This window comes from Perca fluviatilis, chromosome 3 (genome assembly GCF_010015445.1).
Source record: "Perca fluviatilis chromosome 3, GENO_Pfluv_1.0, whole genome shotgun sequence".
NCBI classification, from domain to species: domain Eukaryota; kingdom Metazoa; phylum Chordata; class Actinopteri; order Perciformes; family Percidae; genus Perca; species Perca fluviatilis.
Genome location: NC_053114.1, coordinates 26,116,186 through 26,142,323, shown reverse-complemented (window position 1 = coordinate 26,142,323; position 26,138 = coordinate 26,116,186). Strand labels below are relative to the sequence as shown.

General features: G+C 41.1%; 1 protein-coding gene across 1 annotated transcript in view; it reads left to right on the top strand.

Annotated features, from left to right (window-relative positions):
• Positions 1 to 1,602: 1,602 nt before the first annotated feature.
• Positions 1,603 to 26,138, top strand: part of LOC120556489 — a 42,620-nt gene continuing 18,084 nt past the window's right edge. The window contains exons 1-4 of the mRNA XM_039796135.1: positions 1,603 to 1,638; positions 9,159 to 9,236; positions 12,177 to 12,281; positions 18,130 to 18,259. Of these exons, the coding sequence (XP_039652069.1) occupies positions 1,603 to 1,638; positions 9,159 to 9,236; positions 12,177 to 12,281; positions 18,130 to 18,259 (349 nt within the window). The remainder of the gene's footprint in view (positions 1,639 to 9,158; positions 9,237 to 12,176; positions 12,282 to 18,129; positions 18,260 to 26,138) is intronic.

The window sequence follows — 26,138 nt, the reverse complement described above, 5'->3', positions numbered from 1 at the left end:
TACAAATGTGTCTGTGGGGGGTGTCTGAGGCTGACTGGCAGAAGAGGTTTAGTCTGCATTTGCATGTGAAGTGGCCAGGTTGTGATACAGCAGGAGAGTGGAAAGCGTCAGGGGAGAATGAGGGGAAATTTCCTGGGGAGTGTTATGTCACCTGGTTTATGACTAATCACAGGCCTTGTGTATACAAGTAACGCTGGTGAAACTTGCAGTTGAACTTATATCCTGACCTTCTGTCGAGGAGTCAACAGAACAATTGGCACAGTTAATTTAATCAGACGTGTTGTTTCTTTTAATCATGCACTTGATTGTTGCTGTTAATTCCTTTGTCTATTGTTTCTTTATGCAGTGCCTGAGTAAATACTTTCTCCATTGGACGCAAATGTTATCTCTCTGCTTTGTATGCATTTACATATTGTTTGCCTTTCTACATATTATCTCTCTCTCTCTCTCTCCCTCCCTCTCTTTCTGTTCTCCTCTTTGTATCCTTAAAATATTCTCCACACCCCTCAGCAGTTCCGCATGGCAGACAGCCCTAATATAATCTGTGCGTCTGAATTCTAATTTATACCGTCAGGATAAAATAAATAGTCTGCAGTTAATTATGGGAAGCCAGCTCCTGGCTTTGCCCTGGTGATTTATGAAGTGTGCGTGGGCATTCTGCAACGCATTTTTCTTAATTTGTTTTTAATCTGTCTTTCAATTAATTTTACTGCAAACGTCTTAATGATGGCAGAGGGCTGCGTTAATGAGGCCAGTGAGGTGAAATGAACAGGCACTCACCCCTGTGTGGTGGAAGTGAGAGGCTTTGAGGATGGGGTCATGCAAAAGCTCTTATGCAGCCATAGAGGTTCAGTCCCTGCCATGTCTTTACACTACCCCAAGATCTTTTTAGAGTTTCAAACATGCCAAAAGAAATGGCTCCTCTGAGGTAAATTAACATTTTTAGTTATTTTGGAACAGTTTGTTTCATGATGTGCAGCAGAGGTTTTTTATGGCTTATCCTCCAGTGAAAACAATACAATACAATGTCAGTTGTTCTCAGTGATTGGCATCTTCACACCCACCATCACTTCTATTTAAACTGGTTCATTCAACTGTTGTAGTGAAAGTGTCACTCTATTCTTGAATACGCCCATTATTTCAGTGATTTTGACACCGCGTGATTGTCCAATTCACACTCCCAAATTCAGCCCATGATTAAAGTTGTATTCAGAGTGGAATTGAAAGAGCCATGTTTTTTGTTCTTTTTTGTGACTAATGAATTCCTTATTAAGTAAAAATGTATTAAGTAAAAATCTTTCATAGTCTGGATGTTTGCTGACTGACTAAGTTGAGTTAGTGGATTCAGGTGTTGCTGCTTGCTTTTCTTTTTGTCTTTAACCTTGTGTGGATTCACAATAAACTTGCTCATATAGTCTTTGTCCCTGTGTGTCTTGGCTTGAGGCTCTCCAGAGGAGGAAGAGAAGGCCGCAGTCTCTGCCACACAGACAAGAAAATGCCTCCATATGATTAGAAGCATTTTGGTCATCGTTTCACCCCCTCTCAAATTAGACCAATGTCTCTTCTGTACTTGTTATGCACCATCGTTTTCTGCCAATTAGCATGGAGCGTCTCAACGCTGGAAGGACCTGGTGTGGGGTAGGCAGGAAGGCGATGTAACCGTGGTGGTCAGCTACCAGACAGCTCACATCAGCCTACCCCATTAGGGACATCCGCACACAGCTCTCTGCATCAGGATGCTCTCATTTACCGTTTCCATATCCAGCCATTTATCTCTCTTTCCCCCGCTCTCACACTCTTCTCTCTCTCTTTTTAATTTTCCTCTCAAAAACAGATCCCACATTGAGCAGCCAAGCATGGCTGGCTGCAGTGCCTCTCTTGAAAGAGCAAAGGAATGATTTAATTTCTTCTCCTCTCTGTCTCTGTGGCCTCCTCTCCCTGCTCATACACAGATCATTACACACAGAGGCCTCATTTTCATCTCCCTGTGAGGGCACATGCAGGGCTTTAACTAGTCAGCCACGCCATGGCCATTGCTGACGATCAATACCTGTGGTCAGGACGGAGCACGCAGTGCTTCCTAAATAGGCCCTGCAGGTCCAACCATAAAACACCTTAGAGGCCATACATGCCACCCCATAAATCGCCTTTTTTTTTTTCTTTCATTCCTATGGAGGAGTGAGGGGAGCCAAGCTTTGTTGGATAGGTTACCCATTGAACTGGGATAATGATGATTGAGAGGTCATGACACTATTCAGAAAATATTGCTAAACTGAAGGTTCAGGGCAAGGGTTCACTCCAAATGAGTCTGGTTGGCATAGGAATGGGATAGGAACAGGTTTAAGGCTGTTGCTCTTTACAATACAGTGTGTATCCACTATTTTGTTATAGGATCACATTCAAGGCATACCTGTGTTTCTTAACTGGTAAATGACAAAAAGTTAAAGAGGGAGTGACACAGTTAGCGACGTGACAAATGTCGTAAGTGTATACAACACACAGCATTTAAAGTACACGGTATGTATTCTGCTAAGACATCAGGGCCTGCAGAGATGGTTTAATTTAAACAGTAGGCCACTCACAACTGAGAACTGCTAATGAGATTTTACTCAGTTGGAACCTAAATGAAACTGAGATAAGCTCAGAGGAATAGTCGGTTCGAGTTTTTCTATATTGATAGTTCCCTGTTTAGGTTGTAGATTGCAGAACTGGAATAGGTGATATATGGACCAGATCGTCAGAGTTAGCCTGGGGGCTGGTAGACAGAGACAGGAAAATGGATGGGTTTCTCATCTTGCTTTCGCCTCCAAAGCTCTCAGCTGGCCTGATCCCTACATTAACCAAACAGATAGCCAACAACTTTAATTACCTTTGCATCCAGTCGTTCTCCCCATCCACTACTCCCCACTTTGCCTGTGCAAATGAAAGAAAGAGAGGAATAGAAGGAAGGGAAGCATAATTACTTATTTTACTGGAGTGCAGCAGAATGCCTTTTGCCAAATGACTCTAATTCCAAATGGTTAACAAGATTTTTCTTTTTAATAGAGCCGAATCCATGTGACAGCAAATTGCTTTCCTATTTGGGACCTTAATGGCTTTTCATACTTTGGACTTCCAATAAGCAGTAAACTCGGAAATTAATATTGCACACTGTGTTATGATGCAAATGGGACCGAGATAGGAGAGCTGTACCTTCACGCAGAACCCTCTGATTAGATCCATAATTGCTCTGGTGGGATGATTTGTCCCGTTTGTTTGAGCTTATTTATTTATTTATTTGTATAATTTCCGTCCACACGCTTTAGTCTAACATCATTATCAGTGACACATCTGCATTGCTGTATGTTGTTGCATTTCACTTTTGAATGACTTTTAATGAGTTGTAATAGAAGATAAACATATTCACAAGTTCTACATATAATAATAAAAGAGTAATTTTTGTAGCCCTGCTACTTCACTCTTTTGCATTTTATTAAGTGATTCACTTAGAAAAAATGACATTTATAAGTACGTACATCCTCAAGTAGACTTTGTTTTCTCATGGAGACAAATGAAAAGACCACTTTGTTGCTCATCCCTAGTTTCAGAGTAGATTTGTTTTAGTTTGTCGTTGACTGGCTCAGTCAGACCGGTGTGAACCCCTCTTGCTGTCGTATGAGCAGGCACAATCTAAAAAGATATATTTGTGCAAGGTTTCTTAATTAACTTTTGATGCAAGTCATTTCATTTTCAATTCCATTTTACACATTCTCAATTATTAATCCTTGCCTGTGCATAAGGTATTGTATTCCTAATAAGGGAGATGACAGAGTGGTACAGAGGTGTTCTGTTAGCAGCACACAGATCAGAACATACGTGTAGTTTTAGAGCTGTCACTGACAAAATAAACCAACAGCACCCATGTGCAGGTGGTTTCTTATATGTTACCCTACTGTACCTACCTCATACTGAACAGTCCTTCTGCTTCTTTGCTGTGTAGCTTTTGCTGTGTCTGACTCTGTGTTGTCCTGATTTGTGTCCACTCCTTCTGGATGTTGTACATTGTCAGAAGCCTCCTTTTAATGCAGATATTGTATATATTCTACGCAGGCATCCCTTAGCACTGTGCTCAGTTCTCCAGGGCTGTCATTATGGGTTTGGCTATAGTTGCAGCACCAGACACACAGCCAGCCTGACCCGCACACAGAAATAGCAAATAAATGTAGCTGGATGAGCCTGCGATTGCTGCCAGCAATTGAGGTTAAGTGTCCTTTGGTGTACGGGGCCTGATCATAAGCAGCAGTTCAGCCAGATATTGGTCACATGACAACACATACAGTCTGATTCTTTGGCTATATCTCCATGGCAACCCTTAATTTCTTCTCAGCACGATCCCATTTCACCTGTCATTCTAGTAATTGGCTCTGAATTTCTCTGCATATCTGGAATAAAAAGTCATAATTATCATGATAAGAAAATATTTATGAACCGAACAGCGACAGGCAAGTGTAGGAAAATGGGAAATACCCAAGCTTTCATTAGGCAGGAATATTAATGCAGCAACAGGGCTTTTTAGGGACTAATAAAGCTTGTTATCCTTGTTTTCACAGGTTCCCGCTCATTGTGTGCAAGAGTAGAAAGAGTCTGAGTTTCGATTTGGTTTTAATTGGGTCACCGTCTCCTCTCTCCTCTCATGCAGCCTTTCTGTTGAACTGAGCTTAATTAGACCTACAAGATTGTGACACCAGCAGAAACATATTACTGTATATCTGCTCTGCCTCTATTTCCATTGAAGTTCTCTTTTTAGAAGTATTAATAAGACAAGCTATGTAATGACATTTGCTATACTGCTGTAGTCATTAATGGCCCTCGCCCGGTGTTAGACTGTATAGCAGCACAGAGAGAAATTGATAAAAGGTTTTATGGAAATAAAAGATGGTTCCTGAAGGTGGAGATAGCCATGCCTAATGACTGTTGTGCCAGCTGCTCCACATTACCAAGGTCACTGGCTGCTAAGTGGCCTATAGCCTTTTAAATGGCCATGAGGCCTTTCCATCAGTACTGCACTCTCTAACACCATAACCTCTGTGAAACACATAACAAACTCATATTTTCTTTCATTATCCTCATTTCAACTGGTTTTCTACTAGGACACAGTGGAGAAATGTGTGCAGTCATGCTGTATTTAAATGACGGCTGTATGTTGGCCATAGAATGCATTTTCTTGCTTGGTCATGGTTGCCTGAGTTATAATTATAGTGAGAGATATGTCAAACATCTCCTTTTAATATTCTCAGAAGTATTACGCACCAGCAGTGAGGGGTATTCAACTTTATTTTTCTAATTTATGTGCTCCCTCCAAACCTCATTAGATTTTCACATATCAAGATCACAGTTATTTTACAGTGCTCTGCAACAATAACGCATCTTGCCGACACTGTAGAGTTTTTGTTTAGAATAAGGACATAAAAACTAAACATAAACTATTCAGTCCTACTTTAGAGAGCAAAAACAAGAAAGCCAAACACATTGTTGGATTTATATATGTGGTGTGTGTGTGTGTGTGTATGTTGGGGGTGTATGTCAGTGGAATTAATTGATTTGCCCATATTTATCAAGAGAGTAGGCGCCTAATCCCAGCTTGCATTATTAAAGATAATACCACTGTGGTTTCTGCAAGACCACCACACTGAATCAAAGTCTGACATGGACTCATGATGTATGGATATATTATTCAGAGCATTGCATGGGCCTCAGAACAGTGCAGCTCCTTTATCTGCCCTCCCAGCTTACTGCCTCCTCATACATACACACACATGCACACAACCAGCACTCATCAACCCCTGGAGGGCACCTGTGTTTTCAAAGTAAAGTCCACTTAGAGAATAGCCCCAGGCATCTGAATACTGAAGTGCCCTGTCTTACACATTACAAGCCTGTGCACAAGCCAGAAACATAAACACTCTCAATAGCCCTTGTCTCCTCCCAAGAATACCCCAAATACCTCAAAACAGGGGGGAAACCGCTTACACAGGCCAGAATATGGAACAGATAGTCTGTGGGGACTTGACCACATTAATGACCACTCACTGAGATGTGCAGCTCATCGGACAGTAACCTATGGCCAGGAACTAGATTATAAGAAAAAAAGCTGACAAAAACAAAGATTAGAGTTTCTTTTTAACATTTTGTCTTTGGCAACTGACAATGAAAGTAAATAGCTTTCAAGGACTCTGCATATACCTTGTGTGTTCTACAGGCTAGTGAATGTTATCATTTTTTTAATTTGTCTCTGATGGAAAACAGCTGCTTGAACTGAGGTGCACTAAAAGATAAAATGTGTACTGTAGGAGACAAACATACAGCCAATCCTCCTCCAGAGGCAAACACAGGGTTAATGATCAGACATTTCATTCAATCCCCCAGTCAAATAAATGAGGTTGGATCAGATGCCAGGAACAGGAGAACAAGCAACCTTTAGAGCTGGCTTCAAAAGTAATAAACAGTCATGAACACTTTAATATTAAAAGAAAAACAATCCTATTAACAAGCAGAGAAAAGACAAGAGTTTTCAGGAAAGCAAGGAAGCTGTAATTTAAATTTTTAATGACCGTTCCTGCATGATGACTTTGTCTATGTATTTTGTCTGTTTGGAAAGGGAAACGAGTCAGCGCTGTCACTCTTAATTCAGGCTACCCTTTTGTGCCAGAGCAGTGGGTAAATAGCTGGGGGAGTCATTTGAATGTCTTAATATACCTTGTAACGGCTCCATCTCTAAATGTGTTGAAATGGAGGCGTGAGGAATGGCATCATTAAGGTAATGTGTTCAGGAAGCCAATGAGTTGTGCTCTAACCTCTGCTGCTCAGCCTCAGATTCGGTAAGTGCACAATCTTAGGTCACCTTAATGAGAGAGCGGCGACACTTATAGACACACACATGCACACACAGGGCCTCAATTACATTGTGAAATTGCTCTCAAATGAGTTGTACAGCATGTCTACATGCTCTGTTGATGTATTCTTGTGAACATTGTTATGATACTGCAATTGTACAGTAGGTTTGAGATATGTTTGTGCAGTTGTACCATCAAACTGCAGTTTTACTGGCCTAATGCAAAGAGAGGGCAGTTATATATCACAGCAGAGAGTTCTGTATATTTAGGGAGGCCAAATTTAAAGTGAGGTAGTTCTTTGAACTGTGACCCGTCCCTAGCAAAAGCCAGTTTTAAGGGATTTTAGCTATATGCATACTTTTGCTCAGCCCCAGACAGTGTTTCCAAACATAGTAAAGCCTAAGAGTTCTCTCTCCCTTCCCTTTTTTTCTTGTCAACCATGCAGCAAGAGTCAACAGCCATCTTTTTCCACACACATTCGAAGTGTCCTCTCACTGAGTTTGGAGGCAATCGGTAATGACCAGAGGATCTTGTGTCAGTTGTTGAGCCAATGTGTGTTTTGTTTTGGCTGAAGAGTTTTTAGTGATGAATTTCACCCATCACATTCACCACTGGGGTTGACCAATGGGTTTTGTGAAAGCATGGTCTGTGGTGTTTTTCTTTAATAAGTCCAGAGGTGAGGCAAAGCAAGCAGACCATCAGTCATCCTGTCAGGATCTTACCCAGTATTAGCCCAGTATATTGGTGGAGATTTATTTTTTTTATGGGGGGGGGGCTTTTCCCTTTATTAGTAGTAGAGACAGTGGATAGACATGAAAGGGGGAGAGAGATGGGGGATGACACACAGAAAACGGCAGCAGGTCGGATTCAAACCCGCGCCGCTGCAGGACTCAGCCGACATGGGGCGAACGCTCTTACTGGGTGAGCTAGAGGCCGCATGTCATGTGATTAAAAGCTACATCAAAACTGGTTAGCAAGAAGCAAGAAGTCAAACAAAAAAATAAATAAATTATTGCATTCATTCTACTACCACTTGGAGTGGCAGATGCTGTATATTTCAAACTTGACCAAACCTACTATAACAGTAACCAAGACTAAAGATCAACAGGATCACTGTGTCTTGTATGAAAAAATACTGAAACTATATCCCCTTTTCAGTGTTTCCTTAAGGATTTCTTTTAGCAGTGGGGGCAGATCCGAACCCAAATTCCACTAATTAACCCTGACAAAGCACACCTGTGAAGTGAAAATCATTTCAGGTGACTACCTCATGAAGCTCATTGAGAGAACACCAAAGGTTTGCAGAGTTATCAAAAAAAGCAAAGGGTGGCTACTTTGAGGAATCTAAAATATAAGACATGTTTTCAATTATTTCACACTTTTTTGTTAGTGTAGTACATAATTCCATATGTGTTCATTCATAGTTGTGATGCCTTCAGTGAGAATCTACAATGTAAATAGTCATGAAAATAAAGAAACACATTGAATGAGAAGGTGTGTCCAAACTTTTGGCCTGTACTCTACAATGAGGCACATTTTCAGTTGTGATTGAACTGTATTTTTTTAGTTACTATATAGGCCAACTTTGATCTTGACATATAGGCTAAGCATTCTGTAGCAAATAACAATAACCCCACTATTAATTACATTATCTTAATGCAGTGTAACTACTTCAGCATGTAAATAATGCCCCTAAAATACAAACCTTCTCTGACATGCACTCTAACAATGCAGCCCTATTTCTGATACCGTGGGGGGCAGAAATGTTGCCGTGGGGGGCCGCCACGGTCAAATCAACATAGAGAAAACACTGCCTTTTTATATAATTAACAAAGTTAAATAACAACAAGCAGACTGTCAGTTCTGTCCCCTGCCCTCTGTCTCTCCTCTATTACCTTGCCTCCCTCACCCCCTGACACTTGTGTGGTCCAGCGCAGCTCATGCAGGGCCAACCTGAACAGTGGCACTCTTGCCTTTGGGCCTCGGTTACACACCTCAGAATGGATCTTTATTTACAACACAGAACTCGGAAACAGCTGGTCAATCCATTTAGCCTAAGGCCACTGATTTGTTCGTATTTACTACAACAGCCAAAGAAAAGCCAGGGTATTTTTTCCTCTCTCCTTCCTATTGATCCAGCGCTTAGAAAATCTGCCCTGCTGTCTAAACACTATTGATCCCTCCCTCTCAACGACAGGCTCTCGCACCAGTGTATAAAGGGACTGGATGAATTGAAATTTCATTTCCGACAACTTGTTCCTGTTATTTTTACCCTTTTTTCAATAGTATGGAACATGGGAGTTGGCGGGCCGCCACTCAGAGAGTCGATCAGTGTTTTGCACAGAGGGAAGAGGAGGGATCGAGGTGAGACTTTTTAGATTATCCTAAGCAGGTCTTAACACCACTATACTATAGACAGGTCTTAGACAGCTATCATTAATGGTTTTCAGAGCATGTTTATAGCCAGAGTGGAACTTTTATAGGTCGGGAGTAGTCATTTGCAGTTGGGTTAGCGTTATTTTTCTCTCAGCCACCTTAAAAAAATGACAGCAAGCATCCGTTCAATTGATGTGTTGAACATACAGGTGGTTTCGCATCTTATACTCCATTAATGTAAAGTCATGTATACTTAACCTCACTGCTGGTCAACTTGCTTTTGCCCATTACAGAGAGCATTTCATTTTGTTTCTCTTGGATCAACTTTATATTATTGTTGGATAGCAGCTGCAAGCTGGAACCATTAAAAACCTGATTTGCTCTTACACCATTCATTGGCATTTACTGTACAATGTTGACTCATTAAACTTACAAGACAAACTGAAAGCCAATTTGAAAATTATATAAAGGATAATTAGAATGTTTTACTTTCTTGCCTTGAAAAGAGCTTTTCCACAAGCCCTTGAATGTGCAAGCAGGGAAGCTGCAAGCAGGAAACAATCCCTGCGTTACAACATATACAACATAAAATAACATAACCAAATATCAAGCGAGTTTCAAGTGTTTGCAAATTGATTTTCTTAACCATAGTTGTGTAATCTGAAATCAATGGGTGCCTAGACATAAAGAAGGAAATCAATCTAAAAAATGATTGTATGCTTTGGAAAAAATGGTCAGTAGTTGTTTAAAGTTAACGTGATAAAACATGGAAAATCATTGGTATGGTCCTTTAAATCACCAACACCAATCCTTTTTTTTTGCGTTACAAAGGTGTTGAAATATTGAGGATGTTGTCGAGCGATCTCCTATACTGTAATCTAAATCTGCAGTGTTCCCAACCCTGGCACCAGATAGCTTTGTATTTAAACTTCGTTAATGTGATCATCTTTCGTCATTCTCCTAATGGTCGGAAAGGGAAACTTAAGTAGCTTGGTGAGAAAGATGTTGTTGTTTTTGACTACCTTTCCTTGATTGAAAAAGTAACTCACCAGGTTTAGGAAAAACGTAAAGGAAAATTCATAATGGAGTAAAGAAAGAACAAGAAAGATCGACCATGATTAGAGGTGTTGAAATTAATCAAATAATCAATGCATCGAATCGTGGACATGGATTATGCTGTATCGATAATCGGCAGGCTCATAATCGATTATTTCTGTTTACAATTTAATGTAGGCCTAACAATATTTCGATTTACATATTCTGTAATGTTTTGCACATTCAGGAAGTGCCATGTGCTCAGTGCTGTAGTTTTATGTATCCAATTTATTTAGTATTAGAGCACTGCAGAATGTTTTGTTTTTGAAGCTTGAAAAGCTATGAATTAAATATCCTACATGGCTTTAACAGAAAAATGTATTTGACGCATCGTGATGCATCGAGATATCGAATCGAATTGAATCGCTGACATGATAAACGTAATCGAATCGGGAGATCAGTGAAGATTCACACCTCTAACCATGATGTTGAGAGAATCCAACTGAACTTTCACTAGGTGACTTACAAAAATTGGTCCAAAATGGGGGGTTATGTAATGGCCTCCAAAAATGATTTTAGAATCTATTACTAATTAACTATCAGTTAGTTAGTCACTAACTCTGTTATTTAGTGATTAAGTCCATTTGAAATAAAATGTAATTGTTATTGTATTATCTCATATACCTTACTACATAAAGGTTGGTCCCATGTTTCCCAGGAGATAGTAAAGGGAGCACTGAACACTTTTCCCTGTCTTTCAGAGAATTTAGCCAACTCAAAACAGCTGCCACTTAGCCATAAACATCTAGCGTAACACAGTAAGTCTGAAAGCTTCTTTAACGTAAAATACTTTTTGTTCACATTTACAGAGTTTGATATGGAAAGAGGCAACCTGTAAAGACCCTAGCACATCCAAGAGGAGTTGCACAGTGCCCCACATAGGGTAAACCAAATCTGGCTCACCACTGTGTCCAACTCTTACCATTACAACAAGATAGAGTGATACATAAAAAGAAAAGGGAGGTTCTGTTTTAATTAACATCAATATTCATGTAATGGCCATAAAGCCAGCCCACATTCCATTTCAAGCTCTAAATGTTAATGCATATTTTAATACATTATCATTGCCACCATCATAATTCTTATAATGATAACTGTAATCATTAGATTTATGCCCGAATTATGGTTCTGTTCCCTAAGGGCAAATATTTTGCAGGGAATCAAATTTTTCCCTGGTGTATAGCGCTCCCAGTCTTTCCCCTCCAAAATACTGAGCAGACACTGATAAAGATAAACACACAAACACCCTAGTGTGTCTGCTGCTGTGCCTGTAAAACACTCAATCTGAATTGCATATCCGCCTTGCCACTGAGCTTGTCATAAGCTGTATTAAGAAAAATGGTCACAGGGTTTGACATAAATTGGAAAATGACATTTGGAAAATGGGCGCTGCTGTGAAAATTAGAGATATTAAAATTATAAATCAGTGTCTGGAAGTGCAGGGGGGTGTGGTGGCTTGCCTTTTCTCTTTTTCTGTCTGCCTCCCTCTCTATGTTCATCTCTCGCTCTTTTTCTCACTTTCTCTTTCTCTAACGCACTTTGTCTTTTGCGCTTTCTCCGGAGGCAGTTTATGGTCGGAGCCGAAGTCAGTCCAGTAAAAGTGCTTTTAAATGCAGCCACACACGAGTCCGCCGCACAGGGACAATAGTGTGTATTTGTGTGCCTGCCGTTGTATGTCCGCTGCAGGTGTATCTTGTCAGTTTATTGCTCGTCCCTCTTGCTGTAACCTGCTAATGGATCATTGTAAGGTGTGATATGTATTATGCAAAAGTAAGGTGTGCTGACACCTTTAAAAACAGACTGCTCCCTCTTTCCTGTCTGTGTGCTGAGCAGGGAGAGGTGAAGAGGCAGAACAAAGAATGGATTTCTGAGCTACAGGTGCAGATAGACAGGCCAAAGACGCTGCTGCAGGATAAGAGGCAAGAGCTGCAAAGAAAGGTCAGTGGCCTTCCTATTGACCGTGAATACACATATATCTACATGACTCTCTTCCACACGAAAGAGTAAAGGGTGTCACTACATGCTCAAGTGTACCTTGACTTCAGTTCATCCTTTCTTATGATAGAGCTCAAAGAAGAAAGTAAAAAAAAAGGCTGGCAGTGCTGTGGGCCTTCATGCCTTGACCTGTTTACCTCCACCTTTTGTGAGAAAATTAAAGTCCCTGCCTTAAGAGGAGCTGTAGCCATGTCACAAATGCTACCTTTTAATATGTGGATCAGCAGCTTTTGTCATCAGTCGTGCAGGAAGAAAACTTTGTGTACTTGAGGGATAAATGTTGCATTCATATATACCTTCTTAGTGTTCCGACAGAAGGTCAACTTATACAGAGGACCAATAATGTCTTCTATCTAGAATGTGAAAGACAGGCAGTCACCCATGTAAGAGCAATCACTTCTCAGACCTGCTTTACCCTGCCTCCACAACACATATGCACTCTTTCCAGCTTGAAATTGGATTTCACTTGGGGTGGCAATTCAGTATATGGTGGTAACTGTTGAGGGTCATTCATGCCTACAATCTGCTTAGCTTCCTTTTCTAAACACAGTGGGCAAACAAAGTCAGGAACGACCAAGGCCCAGATGTATAAAACTCAACTAGATTCACGACTAAAACTGCATACGCTATCTTTTCATCAGATTTCTAAAGACGCACGTATGTCAATCATTGTGGAGGTGGGCGCACATTCACAAGCCTCATTAGCACTCCCACAGGTAGATATAGATTGATGTAGAAACGCCCTTGATACTTGTGGCCGCTCCACCACTCATTAGACCTGTCAATGAGAAATAAGACAACGAAGAAGTGCAGTTTCACTGACTGTGTCACATCTGCAATGTTTTCCAACAGCACCAGAACAGCTGTCATTATGCACCATTGTGGCTATTTGTAGCGTTGGTACGACTAATTCATCACACGTTCCTGCAAAACATCAGCGCGGTAAAATTTCAATCACCATTATCAAACCTCAGAAGGATAATCAATGATTCATTCATAGCGCTCATATTGACACAGACTTTACAAAGTGCTTCACAATTTAGGATAAAATTAAATAAATTTAGCCTGCTAAATGATAACACAATCAGTGAAATTGGCGAAAAATCTAAAACAATGTAACCGTCTCTCCACTTAAATTCAATCTCCTTATCATATTACCATGTGTACGCCTGGTCAGAAGTCTTTGTGAGGTGCGCACATTCTTCCTTCTACTAGTTCATGAGTGGAAAAACTGAAAAGGCATAGACATGGTTTTTGTGCGTACACATTGTTTATACATCTAGCCCCTGGTGTAGCTAATGTTTATTTGGCTCATGCAGTGTTATAATGTAACAAAGTACAAATACTTTGCTACAGTAGTTAAGTAGAATTTTCACGTATCTGTACTTTACTTCGTTATTTATATTTCCTCGAAAACTTTTACTTTTACTCCACTACATTTCCTAAATAAAATGTATACTTTTACTCCACTACATTTCCCCTAAGTATCTTAGTTCCTTGTTACTACAAAATAACATCAGAAGAAATTTGTTACGCTGGAAAAAAGCAGGTTGGGTGAATCACTGCTCCTAAATTGCCAAGATAATGCACTCTCCATTCCAGTTGGTGACCTAATGCCTGATTGTTCCCATAGGCAAAAAATACAACAACCATAGGCCAAAACTAAAGAAGAAGAGGAAGGAAAATGACTGATAGTGTCTTAACTACTACTCTCCACTTCAATATTTCAGCACTTACATTTACTTCTATTTTGAATTTGGAGTGAAATGGCATCATGAACCAAATTCTCCCACTGATGTACCTCAACCTCAAGTTTGCATTTGTGTACTAATGCATACTAAGAAATGGAGAGATTTAAGGAGTGCCAGCTGAAGGATAAGGTCTGGCCCTCAGGATTTGTCCACTACTCCACACGCATAACTTGCACACAACGACAAATTCAGAAACACACACGTGCGCACAGGCACACACTGACTTCTGTCACCTTGATACTCTCAGAAAAGGCAGTTAAAAAGAGGTCCTCACCCTTCTGGAGTGTGATGGGAAATATGACCAGGCTGTCCATGCTGCCCATTATATGGCTTCTCTAAGCAACCATCTTAAATTCACCTCTGTAGCTTATCCTTAAATGTGCATGCAGTGAGTTTTAACGAATTTCTAACTTTTGATGTTGACCTAGTTTGCTGCTGTTTATATTTTTTTTATGTGGGGATGTAGGTGTAAAAGGGCATGACCATGATTGTCCTTATTTATAAAAAGTGAGCTTACACTCTTGTCCTAAAATTAGAAAGGGAGACTCTAAGAAGCAGCACTTCTGATTTGCATGGACAAAGGCAAGGAAAGGACTTGAATAGAGGCCTAGACTGTGTTATTAACTGCCTCTGATAGCTAAGCTTAGGCCAGGAGTTGTAAAAGAGGTCCTCAGGCCCTTGCCAGAACGCCATGTGTGAGGTGTGTAAGAGGAGGCAAGTGTTGAGCGCTGGGATGATGTGTTTTTACAGCGCAGTCTTGCTGTGCTTTGGGATGGCAATAAACCATGGCCTTCAAAGCACAGCCAAGCGCCACTTACTACTGAGTGCTTCTTTGGTAGTTGGACGAGATTACTCTCAAAACAAAGTGCAGACAGGTTGATTAATAGAAGGGTCTGCAGAGGTGTGTGCCGCAGTATATTTTCACACCCCGCGAACACTCGTTCATTTCATTCGCATGGACTTTTATGGGATGATCCTGTCTCTGTGTGGGTTTGTCACTTCATAAAAACGGTCCCTCTCTTTGAGTGTCTTTTAGTGAAAACTTATCAGTGCTGATACAGACGTGTTGTTTTAATGTCGACACTGTTACTCGAAAGGACAGCGCCGTTCACAGATCATATTAGCCCAGAAGAATTTGGGGTGTAGAGACCTGGTTGTGCCTCTAAAAACCTGCACCAGATCTTTGTACAAACTGATATAAATGTCAATGAGATTCATAAATAATATTCTGTTTTAAACTCTGACTTGCTATCATTGATGATTACTGTGCTATAGTAACTCCCATGGTCCCTGGTCCTCTGTGTGCTATTAGGTTGCTTAGCCCAGCTCACAGAGATAGGCTGAGAATTATTTTAATTTTTGGGCATTTCTAAATTTATTAGAGAGGAAAGCTGAGATGTGAAAGAGGAGCAAGAAGGGGGAAGACATGCAGGAAAACCGTCACAGGTCGGATTCGAAACCCTGGACCTTCTGCGTCGAGGAACATGTGCGCCCGCTCTACCAAATGAGCTCACCGGCCACCTGCAGGACTAAATTTGAAGTAAAGAAGCCATCTGGCCTTCTGAATGTTGTGTCTGCAGGATGAGAGAAGCCCGGCACTGCAGGACATGTTAAGAGACAGAGATGAAGACTGTGAGAGGGAAAGACCAAAAAGAGACCGCAGCAACAGGGCGGGACCTTCAATCTGGCAGTAATGATGAGTATGCTCAGGGTGATTGCAGTCGTGGAGGGGAGGGAGGAGAGCTGATGGCAGCGTGCCGTACGGTCACCCCCTCATCACATCAGATCACAGGGTTCTAATTAACTTCAGCACCGCATCAGACTGCAATCAGCGGAACTGCAGAGGAAATGAGATTTTTCTTTTTTCTCCATGCCAAAAGCGTGGCGTAAAAATGCATATTAGCCTTGTGTTTGTAATTAACATTTTGTGCTTAGGAAGCATGTTAACAGTATCCCTTAATGAGCTTTGCAGAAAACAAGCCACACAGAGGACGAAGGCCAACTTCCCCCTGTGTTTGCTGATGTGCTTTTCTTTATTCTAATACAATGAGATTTGTTTAACCCTTAATTCAATATTGCCTCCACATAATCCCCACCTCTCCCATTGTCTCCGTAGAATCGGACATTAATTGTGAGAGAATGAGGCCTTTATTTATTAGAGTAGTAGAGTAGTTATTAGTAATGAAATGGAGATCTGTCTAGATTTGGACTTAGTATACTGTGCACATTTGTTGTGTTGGACTCCTCACCATTCGCCTAGACAACATAACATTCAACATTATCCTCACACTACGGTTTTATGGTCTTGAGTACATTTGTCATTTCCTATATAACTACGGTTACACCTTTACAGCTTCATAATTTATAAATCCAACCTGATTTTTCTTACAAAACAAAAGGAATATTTATAATATTAAAGTTAACACATATTTGTTAGTAGTGGTGTACACACTCCTATAACACCCTCCGTATCCAGGTCCCCTTACTTGGTTTTGTCTGATAGCTCCTAAAAAACAGTTAAGTGGACCATGCTGCTGCTGCTGCTGTTGTCTGTCTTGATAGATTTCTTATTCTATGACCCTAGCTTCCACCTGTTCCATACCTGGTTATGGCATCTATGCATTTTGTATATCCGTTGTGTCAGTGATACGTGTAGCACAAAGGGATTTGTTGTTCTTGTCAGTCCTGTGCTGCTGTTTACATTCACTGGGGAATGCCCTCGTGAAAACAAAGCCTTTTCCAACCAAGTATAGAACCATTTATCCTAGGAACCATCATCAACTGACATAAGTGTCTCTAACTGAACTGTCAGCCTCTTCGTTGATATAAAATTTTAACTTCGGGCCTTGCTGAAATTTTGGAGATCCTGTCAATGGCTTGCAGCTCCTTGCTAGTTTATTTATTTGCGACTGCATCTCACTGGTCAGTTATTTGTTTTCCACAGTGTCCTTGTGTGTTATAAATGGGACAGGCCTGTCACTTCAATGCTGAGAGGATGTTTTGAGTTCCTCAAGAGATTTTTATTTATTTAATTTTGGTTAGAGCAGAGCAGTGAATAATGCATCTCAACCTGCTACATGTACTGTTTTTATCATTAGCATGCAGCCTAGGTTATCTGTAGAATACTTATGAGTACTGGCGGAATGTTTGTGATGTTATTTATTTATGTTGCTCCTTTCAATTATTCATTTGTTTATTTATTCATGGAAGAACTAACTAAAATTGGAAAATTCATTTTTGCTGAAGGGCACTTGGCCCCACTCTATCCTCTCCCTGCACAAAGGGAAAGGAGGGGGTGGCACATCAGGCTTGTTAGTAATTGCTTTATGTGATGCTTCCTTACCAGAGGACGTCATTTTCATCCAAGCAGATGGGTCAGCAGACAGAAAAAGACAGACAGGGAGAGAGACAAGTAAGGAAGCTGAGAGGTGGAAAGAGCATCAAAGACAAAGTAGGGATGAGATTAATTCTGGGTTTTTTCTTCCAAAACTTAGTTTGTTCACGGGGTTGAGCTAAGGTAACATGCAGTGATAGGTGAGGAAATCAGCTTTTCCCAACACCCAGACAGGACTCCACAGGTTGGACTGGAGGCAGAGGTTCAGATAGAGAACGAAAATATTACCTGGGGTTGCCTTCGGTTGTATCCATGCCTTCACGCTCTCATGGCCTCTCCGTGTTATTGTGTGCTCACTGTGTTTTCTTTAATTATATAGAGTGGGATTTTGTTCAATTTCACACTTGCACAAACATGCAGCAATTATTCCTGATAAGTGATAACGATTCAATGAACTCTAAATGTGTGCGTTTGTGTGTATGGGCAAGCATGCATGCGCGTTTGTGTCTCTGGCAACAACTTTAGCCTTGTGTCACAAACTGCTCATGGACATAGAATTCCAATTAGCATTAAACGTACAAAAGAGAAACCGATTTGTTTGTCTGTGTGCATCCATAATATTCGCTGATCACTTACCACTTTTTCATTTTGATATTCTTGTGTACTTGAGCCTTGTGTTTGTGTGTCTCTGTGATTGCACGTGTAGCTGGCAGTGCTGAAGCTGGAGGTGTGCATCCTGCGGACGAAGGTGAAGACTCAGAAACTAGAGAGGCAGAGAACAGCTCCAGCAGCCTTCAGCACCCATGGCCATTCACCTCCTCTTATGTCCCCACAACGTAAGCCAGAGAGCTGTTTTTCTCAGTTCCTGGGTTCTCAGTGAGATATGTCACAAAACAACTAATTTTAAACCAAGTTAGAAGTCATTAGAATTAATATTTGTTTTTATCAAAACTGCCTTTATCTTTTAATCCATGGCCATTTCTAGTGTAAGAAAATTGTGCCATTGGCAAGATAACAGTCCGACCCAATGAGAAAGGGTTGCCAAGATTGTTGATTCTTTTATCTGATCTCATGTTCAATCTTATTTTATTGTTTTGTTATTACTTTTTACATTTGTTTTCCGTTTGTCTCAAGTAGTAATAGCCACAAATAATATATCACCACCAGTCGTAATTTTTTTAAATAATGCATGTAATAAGTTCATACTGCTGACTTCCTTCTGTGTTGAACATATGAAGAGTTGCATTTCAAAATCCACATGGAGCCATGTTTTAACCATGCAGATGAGAGCGGCTAGATTGAATAAAAAATGAATTTGTGGGCTCTAAGTTGAAAAAAATTAGTTAAAAGGCACTGAAATGCTCTGTAGAGCTAAGAGGAAGATAGTCATAGGATCCATTGTTATGATAAAGAGTATATATACCGTCTGGCCAGGACAAAATGTATTAACATTTTTAAATATGTGCCCTCAGTCCAATGAATTCTGTTTAAGATGCAATAGAAGTAGGCCTCATGAGGGTGGTCAGGCGTGCCACACTCTTTTCTTGAAGGTGTCAACAAACGCACAGCCATGGCATGACAATTTGTATCATTTAATTAGAGCATGCTTCTCTTGGCGCAGTTCATTTGTTGTTATCTTGTTTGTGCACCTTGAAGTTTTTTTTAATTAGCTTGGATTGATTAAATTGCATTGATTCTGTATCTTTATTAAAATAACCCCCCACCCCCACTCCTTCAATATTTTTCAGAATTAATGGTACAGCGTGCTGCTTTGGGGAAGGGACCAGTGACAGTGTTACACATTTTGTAATGAAAGCAATGGTTAGAATTATTTATTGTGATTGTTGTCAAAGATTAGCACATTGACAGGCATTTTATGAGTTGCTGAAGGTGTTATATGCCATATGTGGTAATAGATTCAGATAATGTGAAAGTGCTGCTGACTTAAAGCACCAGAAAATGAGAAATTAAGCTGAGCTCACATGTTTTGTTTTGTCCCAGTGTTTCGATCAAGCCCACAGATGCCACCCCACCCATCCACCCAGCATTGACCTTGGCTGTTAGGCCCGCAGCATGTGAGCATGTATGCAGGTGTGCACGCATGCGTGCATACATGTGCCTGCTAGTACAGAATCTCATTCCAGACCTCATCCTCATTTTAATTTTGATTGATGACTCCGTTTATCTTTGGAATAACAATCCTCTGATACCCCCCACCACCTCGTCGACAGCCTTCGTTTCTCCACATCGTAGCCCCCGATTCCTCTCCCCCAGTATGAAAATGATATTAGAAACAAAATGAGATTTGAAATTTTGTGTTTGACAAGCAGCTTGATGAAAGGGTTTCATAGCTGGGCTTGATCCATGGAAATGTTATGCTAATAATACTGCTGGCCAAGCAATCTTGTTGGAAATTAATCAGGGGGCTGGATGGATAGAAGGAAAGGAGAGAGGAAGGTAGGTTGCTCCATAAACACCCTTCCCCCTCCTCAACCTTATTCCCTCTCTCTAGCTCTGAATCTCATCAGAAATAGCCATGGGGTGTTGTCTGTGTGATGGGGTTGGGAGAGAAATAGGGAGTTAGAAAATTACACTGCAGCTTAGCACTGATTGATGCAGTAATGTATGCAGTAATGTATGCAGCCATGCAGCGAGATGCCATATTATGGATTATACCTCTCTCCTTCTCAAGCAGTACACTTCCGCAATAGAGAGGACACACACACAAATTTTGAAACGGATCCACACGCACCTCTTTGGCCATGTCTGTTCTCCTGTTATTATTGTATTTATCCTGTTCAGCCTTTGGTGTTGTCTTTTCTGCATGTATAATTTTCTTCGTTTGTGTATCTAAAAAGCGTTTTAACAGACCGCGTCAGTGCGCGTGTTCTTTCCTCTGCTTCGTCACACTTTCTCTCACACACATATACACTCTTCGTCTCTGTATTTATTATTTATTTTCTTTTTTTTGGAAATTTTCAGCCTTTATTTTGACAGGACAGCCAAAGACATGAACGGGGAGAGAGAGGGGGGAGTGACATGCAGCAAAGGTCCACAGGTCGGAGTCAAACCCAGGTCCGCTGTGTCGAGGAGTAAACCTCTACTGTATATGTAGGCGCCCGCTCTACCAACTGAGCTACCCAGACACCCATTCTCTTTCTCTCAAAACCCTGGGAGTCATCATTACATGGAGTCGCTAATGAAGTCATTATCAGATTTCACTCGTTTAAAACAACACAATTAGTACCAAGGCCTTAATGATGTTTGCAAGTTTAATGCAAACGAATCACTTTTTTCCCCATTTCTCTGTCTCATTTCCTCTCTCCCGGCTTGCTGCTCAGTTGGAATAAAGAGAGTAAATGAATCACTGAAGTGTTCCAGGGATGTGGGTGTGTTTGTGGGCGCATATTTCTCAACCATGTTAGAAGTCTGTGTGATTTATTATTTTTACCCCGAGAGACATCTGTTACACCATTCCTTATTTTTGTAATGCATCATCAGCCAGAGGAAAAACAATATTATCCAGTCTGGGATATTGTACTCTGGAGTCTAATAATCTAATGTACACTAGAGCTGGTGTCATTAAAGTGCCAGTGGAGCTGTTGGGAGATGGTAGGTACACATCTGTCTGTCTCTGAATCCCCACTGGTGCTTGCGCTCCATCCCACCACCTGCCCCAGCGCAAACACACACATACCAGAGCAAAACACATACTCGCACACTCAGTCGCATAGCTAGTTCTGTTGCTGTTGGAGCGGTCTAGCCAGCAGGAGGCAGAAAGGAAGAAAGTGACCAGGCGCTGAGCTCCAGGCATTCTAGGACAGTTTGCAACAACAGGTCGATGATAGCACATTGGCTCTGACATGGAGGACACAGAGACTGGCTTAGGACTAGGTGGCTGATACAGAAACACATAAAGACAATAACGGCTAAGCTGTTTCTATAATAGACAGCAGAGCTATATGTGGCTTTCACAAAAGTGTGTATCCTGTAAGGATATACCTGTATTTTTTTAATGCTTCTGCTAATTAGAGTAGACCTCTGTGTGCTTCTCACTTGGATATAAAAGCCATATGCAGGTTTTGGGGGCAGACAGGGGACACAACAACCTCTCTCCCTGCCCTTGGAGCTCTACAGCTCTACAAGCACCAGGCTCGGCTCAGTAAGCTGACCCAGCAGGACAGCACTCCACAGGTTCCACACAAGGACATGAATGATTGCAGGTCACAGGTCACTCCCACAGCACTCATCTCTAAAAGTTTCCTTAAAGTGCATGTACGCAGGTATGCTTTTTGTTCTCAAAGTATTAGAGTGTGACTTAGACTGATGCATCTGAATGCCCAGGTGGTGTTTCTGCAAGGTGAAGGGCAATAGATGGAGCTTTTTGGACATCTGTCACTCGTCCACCTCATGAAACAGATAATCTTCGGTTTCTACAAATGTGTTAGTCCAAAGCAACTCTGAGATACATTACATTCATACATTTTCTTGCACACCTGTGAAGCATATTCTCCAGTTGTTGGTAAAATCACATAAATCTACTGATATCTATATGCTTGTATATTGTATAATCAGTCAATGCCTCCAGTTTAACTTTAAGCTTTTCAGTTTCAATATGGGCACATTGAATGAGAAAGAGACATTTAATGAAACATTAAATTTAAACAGTGCCATGTTCTTCCTGTGTACATGGAGCCTACTCAGAAACTAGTTTTGCTAGTTATTGCTGCTGCTGAATGGATAGGTGGTCGTGAGCACATTGAGGTGGGTTGGATGTGGTTTGAATGTTGCTTAAACAGTCAGGCAGATTAGCGGGAAGGAGGAGAAGGGAGCATCAGGTGTTGTAACAGCCAGTGCAATGAAATGCAGATGGCAGCTGTGTGTAGAGTAGAGTGTGAGGTGGTCCTTGGCATTTTGCAGGAGGTTATTGCGATTTTCGCCATGGTTGTCAACTCTTTTATACCATCTTACCTTCTTATTCAGTCAGGTTACAGTGTTGATCATTTATAGACAAACACACACTCTGGGATGTGATATGCCTCTTTTACAGACGCGCTTATCAGAAAGACAACCTCAATAAGTGCTTCTGCTGATTCTCACTGATCGCAGTCATACCTGCTATACAGCAGGGAACATCGCGAGACAACATGCTCAACAGTAAAAAGAGCGTGTGTATGTGTATGAGAGAAAGCGACTGTGTGTGTGTGTGTGTGTGTGTGTGTGTGTGTGTGTGTGTGTGTGTGTGTGTGTGTGTGTGTGTGTGTGTGTGTGTGTGTGTGTGTGTGTGTGTGTGCTCAGATGTGTTTTCTGTGCATACATATGCATGCATCCGTGGATTTGTCTACTGTTTAAAAGTGTGTGTGCATACACACAAGCCTGTGGAGAGACAAAGACGAGTGATGGCCTCAAAGCATTGATGGACTAAAGTGGAAAGTCATGCTGAGTGAGAGATGTGTGTGTGGTAAATAATGGGTGTTGGTGCCCAGTGGAGCCCAGTAGTGGAGGAGTGGAGGTGGCTAAAGGTCTGATGGAGGAGCTCACCTCTGTCTGTGATTGAAGTGTAAAGGTGCTGCTACCTACACACTTACTTTCGCAAGTGCTTAGTCCTGCTCTTCCAACCCCAGCTCTCCCTGTAAAAATCCAAAGCATGGGAATCTATGGATTTTGCCCTCTTATGCCAGACCTCAATTAGCACACATATGAATGTCTCACACACACAATCCTCCTTTGAGTTACACCGAGCAAAGACAGTTAACCAGTTGTGTTGTTGTGTTTGTCCTCTTGATTTTTGATCTGAGAGGTCCACTCTGTATAAAAGTACCTGTCTGTTAAAGGGATACGCCACCGTTTGTTGAAATAGGGCTTATCACGGTCTACCCTAGCTGTAGATAGGTGGGCCAATGCATTTTTTGTGCATGCATCGTTTTAGTCCGGTGCAACACCGGCAGCGCGGGCGCTAGTTAGCTTAGTGTAGTGAATGGAATCCTATGTTGCCGGTTAGCATGTTGTGAGTAAAAGTGAGCCAACAAAAGACAAAAAAACAACCTAATTACTTGCACTGAGACAAAAAATGCGTTGGCCCACCTATTTACAGCCAGTGTAGACCGTGATAAGCACTATTTCAACAAACAATGGCGTATTCCTTTAAGAGAGTCAGTGTAGTTATGTCTTATAGAGACATCAATATTATCTTATCTCTGAATAAGACAACCTTTAATTTAATGCAATTTATGAACTCCTGTGCTGTTTACTATATAATTTAATAAAATATCACTGAGTACTTTACTTAAAAGTTATGTAAAGTTAAGTAATGAAAAAGATTGTTTTTCAATTTCTGGGTCAAGAGCCAAAGGTGTATCTTAAAACTAGTGTCTATACTCTAAATTATATTGGTATTCTAAATGAAGTACAAGCAAGAAGAAGTTGTTAGAAGATAAGAGAGACTTTTTAAAATAGGACCAAATATGTTAATGAACTTGCAGAAAACAAATCACACAAAAAAAACACAGTTAACAAGGTGAAAAGCTGGTGTCTGAGCAAAGGTTGAACATCAGCAATTTAGAGCATGCAGGAACGATTCACAGCCGAGGAGACCGACGTTTGCTATTGATTTTTCTTTTTGACAAAATGTAAATAAAGAAATGTCACAAAAACATACTTTCCGATGTTTTGGGCTCACTGAATCACGAGGTTATGAATGCATTCTAACATTAGACAATAAACAATTCAGCTCTTCTGTCTCTCCTCTCCCGTGCTGCTGCTAGGGCATTTGAGTTAAAGGTGCTTTAAGTGATGTGACGCGTTTTTTAGGCGACAACATTTTTCGTCACATACAGCAAACATCTCCTCACTATGCGCTAGCTGCCTGTCTAGTCTTCTTCATGACTCAACCTACTCCTTCTTGTCGGTTATTGGCTGGAACACTGTTTGTTATAGTTCGTGGGGCAGGTTGTTGCAGTTTGTTTTTGTTACCGTTTGTGGAGCCTGGGCTGTCTACAGAGACCGCATTTTTTTTACAGCGTGTTCAGGGGACAGGCAGCTAGTGGATAGTGAGGAGATGTTTGCTGTAGGTGACAAAAAATATTAAAAGCCTAAAAAACGTGTAACATCACTTAGAGCACCTTTAAGTGGCATCGGCACATGCAGTTTAATATCACATCTCCTTAAGTCCTCTAATAGTTCCTCATTTATGTCATCAACACATCCATGATTCGTGGAAATGTTGTGTAAAACAAGGTCATATTTTTCCTTGTATTTATGTATGGTTTGCAAAAATGGGAACTGCTGGGTCCGTGAGATGAGAGAAGCAAAGTGTATGCGAGGTGTGCACACTCTACATTACTGCCAAGCATGCGCCCTTAAAATAGCATCTGAATAACGCGCCACTGACTTTAGACCAGGTTTTTCCTGGTCAGTGGCGGAATTGTTTTCTGAAACTGCAAAATGGCACTAGAGAACGTTTGCGCCGGAACACGCCTCCTTTTTTCACAGCACAAGTTCATTCCATAATTTACCGACGTGAGTCTGTGGAGGGAAAAGTCCGCTGTGCGTCGGGTGCAAAATAGGAATGATACATGCGTCGGTGTACAAAGTCAATTGCGCTGGGCGCAAGATAAGGCCCTAAGAGTTAGAACTACTACAGTTTAAAGCCTGTTATTAATTTAACTTATTTCACTTACCAATACAAAGAACAAAGAACAATGCATTTCCTTCCTCGTAAAACATTTGAAATGCCAAGTTTTTGATTATTTTGAAACTTTAATTTTTTTCCCATGTTTACTTCTTCTTCACTGCCTTTGTTGGCACATTGCTGTGTTTTTTGAGACATTACCGCCACCTGTCAATCAGTAGAATAGTATTAAAACTATTGGCGGGAAACTGTATCGCATTATGCGCAAGTTCGAATGAAACAGGGACCCACTCACTAAAATATTGCTCCAAAGGGGAACTAGTGGTCAAAGACTCCACAGGATACCTGTAATGTAGTCATCAATGTGTTAGTTATTTATTCTATTAGACAGAATTGTTTCATGGAACCTGTTTTATGTGGTTCATTTAGTCTATTATTTTATCTATCCACTTTGTTGGACAGTGTTGACCAGTAAGTTGAATGGATAGTAATGTTAGATGGTGGCAATTCCAACAAAACAGAAAATCCTATGTATTTAGTGGTAGATTTATTCATCGTAGTGCTGATCCAAGTCTCGGTGTTTCTATTGAGAACACACATGATCATGAATGATGTAGCCTATTACATCACAAAAGAACCAGGGACCTAATGTTCCTCAGTGCCCAGGTGGTGAGTGCCTATCGCCAAGCAGGCCCTCGGCATGTATAGTCCATACCCACAGCAGTGACTAATTGTTTGTTATGTCAGTTCTTGTCGTGCCCGTTTGCCTTTAATGGAGTGTAGTGTGGTGATCCATCAGGCTGTCGAGCAAGCCCCATGTCAGTTGAAGTGGCTGTGTGTCAGTGGGGCGAGCGTGCCGTGCAGATGTGATTTACTGCCCTGCTTGTTGCGCCGCGTTGTGCCTCGCCTCTTACCCACGCAACGCAGCCTACTCCTCTACTCTTCTCCCCTCTCCTCTCTCCCCAGATTGATTACCAGCGCAACTGGCTCATGACACTCGCCATCTTCTGGCAACCTTTTAGTGTCGTTTTATAGATGGTTAGCGCACCTCATTTGGCTATTTATACATCTGTAAGTGGCCATGA